Source organism: Equus asinus, chromosome 8, assembly GCF_041296235.1.
Source record: "Equus asinus isolate D_3611 breed Donkey chromosome 8, EquAss-T2T_v2, whole genome shotgun sequence".
Classification (NCBI taxonomy): domain Eukaryota; kingdom Metazoa; phylum Chordata; class Mammalia; order Perissodactyla; family Equidae; genus Equus; species Equus asinus.
The window spans coordinates 21,921,806-21,931,247 of NC_091797.1; the positions used below are offsets into that span (position 1 = coordinate 21,921,806).

The window sequence follows — 9,442 nt, forward strand, 5'->3', positions numbered from 1 at the left end:
GGGCCAAACATCCGGGTTTCTCTGTTTTGCGTTCCGGTCGGTGCCACCTCTCTTTCTCGCCGCTGGACGTCTGCCTCCCTCAGGCCCACATCTCTCCCACTTCTCCTCCGCGCGCGGGGCCGGCGCGGGCTTCAGCGACGGGAGCTCTTGAGGGACATGGCAACTACGGCGGCGCCGGCCGGGGGCGCCCGAAACGGGGCTGGCCCGGAATGGGGAGGGTTCGAAGAAAACATCCAGGTAATGTCCCCAAGGCTCGGGCTGCTAGCAGCCCCAGGGCCAGCAGCCGTCCTGAAGTGTCGTGGGGACTGTCCCTAGGAGGCTGGAAGTCTGCTCCATTTGCAGCACTTTTTCTCTTGCTTGGGTCTTGCTGCACACGAAAGGCAGTGGGACTAGTGCTGACCTGAAAGGTCCAGACTGGTACTCCAGCCAGAGGGCTTCACATCTCTAGGCCTGCCCGCTCTGCTTTCGGAACAAGTTAGGAGGTCGGTCGGGGTCAGGTATGGCGGGGGTATGGGCGGCACTCACTGGCACTGGCTGAAACCATACTCTCTGCACAGCCTCGTTTGGGGTTTGGGAAAGACCAAGGACATGGGTGCTTTTGCAGCCCTTTGAGGCTTTGATAGGGAAGGTAGGAGAAAGACATGTATGGAAGACAGGGAGTGGGTTTCCCAGGCAAAGAAAAGAGAGCCAAACAACCAAGGGTTCTGAGAGCAAAAGAGGGGAAGAGAGTGGCATGGTCTATGGTGATTCCAAGCCATATCCCCAGCAGTGACAGAACAAAGCCCCAAACCGTGGGATGAACAGAGGAGGACTTAGTGGATGGAGCAGAAAGGTCCTGCACTCCAGGAGCCACTGTCTTCACAGGGTGGGGGCTCAGCTGTGATCGACATGGAGAACATGGATGATACCTCCGGCTCCAGCTTTGAGGACATGGGTGAGCTGCATCAGCGCCTGCGTGAGGAAGAAGTAGATGCTGATGCAGCTGCTGCTGAAGAAGAGGATGGGGAGTTCCTAGGCATGAAGGGCTTTAAGGGACAGCTGAGCAGGCAGGTGGCTGATCAGGTAAGCAAGCTTGGATCCCTGGCAGGTGGAAAAGTATACCTAGGCAGGCCCCCAGGTTCTGGAGTTGGTGTTCAAGTTCATCCCAGGTTGTCCAGTTAGAACCATGTAGAAATCCAACAGAAAATAAGCTGCAGGGCCTAGAGCCAAGAGTCTCACAATTCCCACCCACCCCACCCCCGTCTTCCTTACTTCAGATGTGGCAGGCAGGGAAGAGACAAGCCTCCAGGGCCTTCAGCTTGTACGCCAACATCGACATCCTGAGACCCTACTTTGATGTGGAGCCTGCCCAGGTGCGAAGCAGGTGAGGATCCTTCTGACAGAAGCTGCCATCTCAACACCTAATCCTTGATCCAAACTACCACCAAATACCAAGCCTTAGGCTCCCCGAGCCTTTGTGACCCCCACCCCGCCCTCATCATTGCACCTGTACCCAGCCGCACCAGACCTGTTACCAGTCATGGAACAGGATATGGTGCTAACACACTGCCTTCCTCCTCTTCTCCATCTAGCAATCGACTCATCTTCCCTCAAAACCTAGCTCAAATGTCGCTTTCTTTGTTCTTCATTCCTCAACCCCATCCCCAGTTTTTCCTCTCCTGCTGACCCTATAGAACTCTATGCTTTCCTCTAACAGATGACATTTAAGCCATGCTGTACTTCCTTATTCCTGGGTCTGTCTCCACAGATTCGGCCTCAAAAGCAGGCTCTATTTTGTTTATCCTTTTATTCCCAGCACCAGAAGAGTCTATGAGCCAAAACATCAGTGCATAGTTGTTGAATGACTTTTCAAGAGCTGGATTTAATCTTGGCTTGGTCATTTGTTCATCCTTTAATGTAACCAACGTTTAGCGAATAGCCAGTACCACTCAGCAAGGCTTTATTAAGCATTCACTCTGTGTCTGGCACTTTAGTTGTTATGTCTGATTCAGTGGTGAATACCGATGGGAGCCTTGTCCTTGAGTGCAGTTAGAACACAGCACTCAAGTGCTATGGTGGGGCACACAGGAGGGACACCTGGACCCAGAGTAGGCTGGAGGGTGGGAGAAGGCAGGTTTCCCAGAGGAAGTAAAATCTAGCCAAATTCCAATGTATTATTAGGAGCTAGCCACTTAAGAAGAGAGTGGGGGAGTGACTTGTGCTTTTATTCCTCCTGGCTGGACTGCTTATACCACTTCAGATATATTTTCAACAAAATGCTCAGCGGTGCCTAAAGGAGTGGTAAGCAGAAGGGGCAGGAGGCACGCTGGTTCCCTCAAGTAAAGCCTTTCCTTCTAAACCTCTTCCAGGGCTTCAGCATCACAGCCCTGAATTCTGGGCATTCTCTGCTGGGGTTTGCCTGTCTTTTAAAGGGGAGCAGGTCAAATAGGTAAATTGTCAAGCCTTCTCTCCAGGCCCAGCTGGGCTGAGGCAAGGAAGTGATTCCCTCATTCCTTGTCCATCTTGACTGTCCTCTTCTCCCTTTACCACCCAGCGTGTTCTCTGGTGTGAGAGAGATGACTAAGATTCAGGCCCTCCAGAACCTCATAGCCTAGTGCTGCCTCTGCTCTCATATCTCCTCTCCTCTCCCAGGCTCCTGGAGTCCATGATCCCTATCAAGATGGTCAACTTCCCCCAGGTGAATAGGGGGTAGCATGTCTGGAAGAGCCTCGGGAGGCACTAGGGTAGAGGGTGGGGCCACCAGGCAAAGCCTGGGAAGGCATAAGCAGAAGGGCCATTGTCCCCTCCAGCCTGAATGAGTTGGTATATTGACAGAAAATCGCAGGTGAGCTCTATGGACCTCTCATGTTGGTCTTCACGCTGGTTGCCATCCTCCTCCATGGAATGAAGACATCTGACACCATCATCGTAAGCAGGGCAGAGGACTGTGGGGGGTGGCTGACCTGAGTTGAAAGCTGCCCAAGGAGACACTGGTGGAGTGAGGTTGAAGCAGCCCCTGAGGAAGGCCCTGGGTGAGGCTGCGACCAGAGGCCTCCCAGGACTAAGTAGAGCCTTCCTCCCACAGCGGGAGGGCACCCTGATGGGCACAGCCATTGGCACCTGCTTCGGCTACTGGCTGGGCGTCTCGTCCTTCATTTACTTCCTCGCCTACCTGTGCAATGCCCAGATCACCATGCTCCAGATGCTGGCCCTGCTGGTAAGGAGTCCCACATGGTGCTGGGCAAGGGTGATGTTAAAAGAGTAGCCAGGCCGTGGTCTGCATCTGTCCTGGGGCCCCAGGGCCTGGAGTGGGGTGAGCTGGCCAGTGGACCATTTCTTTCTCAGGGTCCCCAAGAGGGTCCTGAGGCCAGCCCGGCCCAAGTGATTGTCCTCCCCACCATCCTCCTTCCTAGGGCTATGGCCTCTTTGGACACTGCATTGTCCTGTTCATCACCTATAACATCCACCTCCATGCCCTCTTCTACCTCTTCTGGCTGCTGCTGGGTGGGCTGTCAACTCTGCGAATGGTAAGCTGGGCAAGAGGTTTCCAGAGGTGGGCTGTCCTCCCAGGGAGTTGGGTTAAACAGCCCAGAGCTCCGGCCGAACCCCACAGAGGGCTCTGGATGGGAGGGAAGAGCCCAAAGATGGTTCTGCTCTGGGTAGGAGTGTCTTCTCCACACTGCTCACTTTGGAACCAGGTCCTCTGAACTGTATTCTTGTGGCCCTAGGTGGCAGTGTTGGTGTCAAGGACTGTGGGCCCCACACAGCGGCTGCTCCTCTGTGGCACCCTGGCCGCCCTGCACATGCTCTTCCTGCTCTATCTGCATTTTGCCTATCACAAGGTGGTAGAGGGTAAGTGACAGGAGGGCCTGGGCGCGAGGGAGGGGGAGAGAGCCGCCCAGGGCAGGGCCCAGCCGACTCATGCTCACCTTCCATCCTCCGTCTTTCAGGGATCCTGGACACCCTGGAGGGCCCCAACATTCCACCCATGCAGAGGGTCCCCAGAGACATCCCTGCTGCGCTCCCTGCTGCTAGGCTTCCTGCCACCGTGCTCAACGCCACAGCCAAGGCTGTCGCGGTGACCCTGCAGTCACACTGACCCCACCTGAGATCCTTGGCCGGCCCCCTTTCCCCCAGCTGCGGAGCAGAGGAAGATTAAAGGACAGTACTGATGACATGTGTCTCTTTGATGGGGTCTGCAGCTGCCACAGAGCTGTAGCTGCTTAAGCACCTCCTTGACACCCGTCAGGGCTCCCGAAGGGCACACGGCCAGGAACTCACGGCCAGGACTGCAGGCTCTGAAGCCAGTGCAGAAAGTGGGCCAGCTCCTCTGAGCCCTCTCCACCTACCCCTTCCCTCCTCTTTGTCTCTCCCACAATGTCTTGCTAAAGATAGACTTGGTAATTAAAATACTGATTGAAGTCCGGAACTGCAGCTGCCCTTCCAGTGGTCCTCCTGCCTTCCTACTTCCTGTGCACTTTCCTGTTCTTGTCAGTGGTGGGCATGTCACATGTTCCATTCTTTATACCCTCATCCAGGCAGGATGAAGGAGGGACAGCCCAGACTACATTGAAAGTAGTGACTAAATATGTAACTTGCCCAAGGGCAGGGGACACCTGACCCGTGGAGCGCAGGGAGGACTCAAACACAAGAACCACGAGCCTCATGGACCAGCACACCCAGCTTGAGTGTGGGCTCAGCCTCATTCTTGGGATGCCAGTGGAGTAATGACAAGTGGACAAGAACTTCCAGACTCAACCTCATGTCATTAAAAGCCCTCAGGCACCTGAGCCATTGTGTAGGGATAACTTTCCTGTGGGAACTCACATTGGAAGCCAAACTCGGCTTTGCCTTGGTTATACTGGGGCCAGAGGGACAAAGCCTCTTCCAGAGTTTTCTCTGTCCTTCCTCTTCAAGAGTGTGTTCACTCCTAAAAACCACCACCACCCCAAGCAGAGCACCGTCCACCCCCACCACTCACTTCATCTGCTCCACTTGGGCAGTTAATTCAGGTGGTTAACAGAGGGACTAGAATGTTTGACCTCCCTTCAACTATGCTTACATTATTCAGTAAAAAAATCATTACCCTAGTAAATCTGGGGCAGCACCTTGCCCTCCTGATAAGGGGACTGAAAGACGTGCTCTGCATTCGCGCGGTGCGACTGTTCCGGGAGGCCCGCACCATCAGCAGCAGACAACGTTCTGACGGCACTGCCCGCGCTGTGCAGTGTGCACGTCCCGAGCGCTCCAGCCCGCTTCCCACGGTCCTGCCACCGCTCGGGGTCGCCGAGCCGGACACCCCCTTTATTTTGGCTACCCCGGTCTCACGGACACCGAGAACCTTAGGGCATCCGTGCCCTGCGCACGTGGGGAAGGGGCGGCACCGACCCTGCGCCCGCCGGCCCAGGGACCTGTCGCGCCCCCCCCCCCCCGGCCGTGTCGCCGGGCCGCGCCGCGAGGCCGCCATCTTGCGAGGGCCGCGCGGCCAGTCCTGGCCGGCTGGGACCCCCGCGCGCCCCGTCTCTGGTCGCGGGGGCGGGGACGCGGGGGTGGGGCGGGGCGCGCCGGAAAGGGCCCTGGGGACTTTCAAACGGGACGCGAGGGCGTGCCCGGGGCTCAGGCAAAGGCACCGAGGATCTGGATGTCGGAATGGGGAACGACGGGAGAATGGGCAAAAAAGTCCGGTGGGTCACAGTCTCCAACGCCATCCGCATGCGCCGCGCCTCCACTCTTGCGTCCCCACCCCGCTGCCAGTCCCGGGCCTCAACACCGCTCCCTACACGCTACCTGCTGTAGGCCCACACCCGGGGGAGGAGCGTGCACACCGCTCCGGAACCACCCGGTGTGCGCAAACCTCGTGGACGCGCGTGGCCGAGGCCGGGCAGGGGGCGGGGCGAGCGGCGGTGACGCGGCGGTTGCCATGGGAACCCGCCGCCCGCTCCGGTGCAGGAGCCGAAACCGAAGCTGCCGCCCGCCGCCCGCTGCCCGCCTGCCGGGTGCCCGCCTGCCCGCTCCGGGCTCTCCCCGCGGGGCGGTAGGGGGAGCCGGGCTGGAGGAGGGGACGGGGATGCGGCCTCCGAGCGGAGACTGGCCCCGCGCGTCCTAAGCCGAGGCCCCTGAGCCGCCGCCGCCGCCACCGGGAGGGCCCAGAACAAGCGCGGGCAGCGCCCGTCCGGCTCCGGATCGCGCATCCCGGCCCGCCGCCCAGACACGGACCGCACGGTCCGCCCCGGCCGCAGCGCCGCGAGGTCTCAGCCCTGCCGGCGACCTCCGCGCCTCCGCAACCCCGGCCGGCTCCGGCCCGGGACCCCGCGCTCCTCGCCGCTGCAGCCGCCGCCCCTACCGCCGCCGCCTGCGCCTCTGCCGCCGCCGCTGCCCCCGCTTCGTCCGCGCCCCCAGCCCGGGCCCCGACCTCAGCCCCGACCCCGCCCGCGGCCCCGCCAACCTCGGCCGCGGCCCAGGCCCCACCCCCGGCCCCGGAGGTCCAGCCGTGGGAACGATGCTGCCCAGCTCCATCCAGATTTCGGGGGAGCCGCTGTCAGGCGCCGAGGTGCGGGACATCTGCCGCGGCCTGCGCGACAACGCCGTGCGCCTGCTCTCGCTGCGCGGCTGCCGCCTTTGCGACCGCGACTTCGGCCGCATCTGCCGGGCCCTGGCCGGGGCCACGTCGCTGGCACAGCTCAACCTTAACCTGGGCGTCGTGTCCAGCCCCAGCCGCATCAAGCAGCTGGCGGAGGCGCTGCGGACCAACCGCTCCATCCAGTCCCTCTTGTGAGTGTGCTCCCTCGCAAGGGGGTCCCGGGCTCTGCACCCCTCCCATTCCTCCACACACCTTCCTGTACCTGTCTTTCCACCAACCTACCTTCTCACCCCGTATACACACACCTCATTCCTCTGCCTGGGCCTCCACAACACCCTCCAAACACATGCCTTATCTGCGGACTGTGCACACGCAGCCCCACCCCAATGGAGGGTTTACCCACCTGCTCCTAGCAGGGCACGTGCACCTCTCCACCTAATCGCCCTCCTGACTTCTCGGGAGCAGCTCCTCAGTTCCCAAAAGGGAACTCTCCCCTGAGGACTAGACCACGATCCCTACATTCTGCCCACTGAAGAAGCTCCGTCGCCACCTACACACCCCTTCTCTGTGCTCTGTCCTGGATCCCAGTCCCTGCTCCAGAAAAGAAACAGAATTCCTCTCCTACCTGTATTCCTTTAGAATCTAGAATTTTCTTTCTCCCTCCCCAAGGCATCCCAAGTGGTGTGACTGAGTGCCCTCTTTACCTCTGGGGCTCACATAAGGGAAGTGCCCCTTCTGCCTACAGATAGGACTGACCACCGCAGTAACCTCTGCTCTCTGTCTCACCCCCAGCCTGCATGGGAGCCCCCTGACAGATGCCGGGCTGGCCTTGCTGAACCCCGCCCTGGCCCTCCACCCTGCCCTCGTGGCTCTGGACTTGGGGGACTGCATGCTGGGTGATGAAGCCATCAACCTCATCTGTGGCCTCCTCCCCCCAGATGGGGCCAAATCTGGTGAGCAAGGCCCTGCTGAGGGCATGAACTGGTATGGCCTTGATGAAAAGCTAAGTGCACAGGGTAAGGGGTGCGGCCCGGAGCTGAGGGCTTTGCCCAAATGGGAGAAAATCCTCTCAGGAAGGAGAAGGACTGGGGGGCTGAGCAGGATGGAGACAGGAATCCAGGCTGGGGGAATTGGGGGGTGGGGGAGGGTCGGCGGGGGGGGGGGGTTGCAGTGCAGGGAAGGCTTGGGTCTCTAATGGCCCTGGAACTCTGTGGTAGTGGTGGGGTGGCTCCCAGCCACTAGGGACACCCCAGAGACCCGGGATGGGGGAGGGGCTTGAGGAGGGCCTGACCTCCATCCTGGCTTCTTGCTATGATGCTGCCCAGGCTTGAAGGAGTTAACGCTGAGTGCCAACCCTGGCATCACCCCTAAGGGCTGGAGCCGCCTCGCCATTGCCGTGGCCCACAGCTCCCAGGTCCGCGTCCTCAATCTGGACTACAACCCCCTGGGTGAGGCTCAAGAAAGCCCCTTTCAATTCTCACCACCCCACCCCCATCCAAGAACCTGGGGCCATCAGTTGCCATGGTAACCCCCACACTGGGGAAGGGAAGAAGGGAAAGGGGTCTGGGAGGTAGTAGAGGAGCCACCTGTGTGGAGGACCAGATGACCAACAAGTAGATCAAAGCATCCCTCACCATCCCTGGGCCTGGCTTGCTTCATCCATTCACTCACCAATCACAACGCTCCCCTCCTGGCCATCTACCAATTGTCAATATTCCTGGCCTGGGGGTAGGATCTAAGGTTGTTAGGGCAATGGGGAGACCGTGTGGAGAAAGGGTTAGCATGCTTGTGCACAAATGCAGTTGAGTGTGTGCTCTCTCTCCAGGTGACCATGTGGCAGGGATGCTGGCTGTAGCTGTGGCCTCCAGCCGCACCTTAGAGGTCCTAGACTTGGAGGGCACAGGGCTCACCAACCAGTCAGCTCAGGTTAGAAGTCCTCAGGTTTGGGGATGGGCCGGGGGTTGGGGTGGAGGTTAGCTGGTGCATCTGTGGACATTCGGAAGGGGTGGCAGGTTGGAGCCCGAGGCGCTGCCTTAACTGTGTTCATCCTTTTTCATTCTCTGCCCCACCTCAGACCCTGCTGGACATGGTAGAAAATTACCCCACGGCTTTGCGGAGCCTGGTGCTGGCTGAGAACAGCATCAGCCCAGAGCTGCAGCAGCAGATCTGTGACCTCCTCTCTGAGGGGGAGGAGGAGGAGGAGACGGCAGGAGGGGCTGGCAACACCCAGGAACGAGAGAGAGGGCAGGAGTCTGCTGTCCACCAGAGGGGCAGCAGCTCCTGGATGTGCCCCAGTGGTAAGAGCCCTGAGGGTTGATCAGAGCCAGGTCTGGAAGAGGCTTGGGACCAATGAGAGTGGGTGTGGGAAACCTAGGCCACCTCTCACCTATTTGTGGTCCCCAGTGGAGGAAGAAATTGTGGTCTGAACACCCCTTTGCCCTTCCACAGATCCCAGCTCTCAGATGGTGCTAATGACGTCAGGACTAGGGGACAGTCTGTTGGCTGAGACCGAGATGTGACTCTCCCACTTGGGCTTCTGCGCATCACTACATTTGTCTGTGTCCCCAGCACCTTGACCCAGGTGTCAGGGTCAGGCCCTGGGGCTCTGGCAGCTCCTGGCAGTGTGGTGGGAGGCTCTGGAAACTGTGACAGAGCAACAGCCTTGGAGGCAGTTGAACCCAAGGCAATGCCTCTGCACTTGTTGGCAGCTCTGGCTGCAGCCCGCTGGCTCGGAAGAGATTTTATGAACTCTACAACCTGGCGTGTGGCTGTGGTCACTGGGGCTCAGCAGTAGGGGAGGAACTGGAATTACCACTAGGCACCACTAGGGGGCAGTGCCACCTCACAGCCCAAGCTCCAGGCAGTGTCCTCTGGCCCCAAGTG

The 9,442-nt window shown here is 59.5% G+C and overlaps 2 protein-coding genes across 3 annotated transcripts; both read left to right on the plus strand.

Annotated features, from left to right (window-relative positions):
- Positions 1-13: 13 nt before the first annotated feature.
- YIPF3 (Yip1 domain family member 3) lies at positions 14-4,154 on the plus strand. 2 transcript variants are annotated; one of them, XM_070514908.1, is made up of 9 exons: positions 14-237; positions 770-1,062; positions 1,257-1,363; positions 2,632-2,677; positions 2,815-2,907; positions 3,065-3,196; positions 3,393-3,506; positions 3,708-3,831; positions 3,930-4,154. In XM_070514908.1, the coding sequence occupies exons 2-9, from the start codon at positions 820-822 to the stop codon at positions 4,076-4,078; spliced, it is 1,008 nt and encodes a 335-aa protein (XP_070371009.1). In that variant the 5' UTR covers positions 14-237; positions 770-819; the 3' UTR covers positions 4,079-4,154. The 2 variants fall into 2 exon arrangements, with proteins under 2 accessions (XP_070371009.1, XP_014692921.2); XM_014837435.3 differs by having other exon boundaries at positions 103-237; positions 865-1,062.
- Positions 4,155-5,918: 1,764 nt separating this feature from the next.
- Positions 5,919-9,315, plus strand: LRRC73 (leucine rich repeat containing 73). The gene is made up of 6 exons (XM_014837433.3): positions 5,919-6,750; positions 7,352-7,512; positions 7,885-8,007; positions 8,385-8,485; positions 8,634-8,856; positions 9,008-9,315. Exons 1-6 carry the CDS (start codon positions 6,479-6,481, stop codon positions 9,076-9,078), a joined length of 951 nt encoding a protein of 316 aa, XP_014692919.1. The 5' UTR covers positions 5,919-6,478; the 3' UTR covers positions 9,079-9,315.
- The last annotated feature ends 127 nt before the right edge of the window (positions 9,316-9,442 follow it).

Excerpts from the sequence above, each read along its gene's own strand:
- YIPF3 (XM_014837435.3), top strand. The coding sequence starts at position 157 with ATGGCAACTACGGCGGCGCCGGCCGGGGGCGCCCGAAACGGGGCTGGC. Across the intron at positions 2,678-2,814 it reads AGATGGTCAACTTCCCCCAG|AAAATCGCAGGTGAGCTCTA; the intron begins GTGAATAGGGGG and ends GTATATTGACAG. Across the intron at positions 3,197-3,392 it reads TCCAGATGCTGGCCCTGCTG|GGCTATGGCCTCTTTGGACA; the intron begins GTAAGGAGTCCC and ends CCTCCTTCCTAG.
- LRRC73 (XM_014837433.3), top strand. The coding sequence starts at position 6,479 with ATGCTGCCCAGCTCCATCCAGATTTCGGGGGAGCCGCTGTCAGGCGCC. Across the intron at positions 8,008-8,384 it reads TCTGGACTACAACCCCCTGG|GTGACCATGTGGCAGGGATG; the intron begins GTGAGGCTCAAG and ends CTCTCTCTCCAG. Across the intron at positions 8,486-8,633 it reads TCACCAACCAGTCAGCTCAG|ACCCTGCTGGACATGGTAGA; the intron begins GTTAGAAGTCCT and ends GCCCCACCTCAG.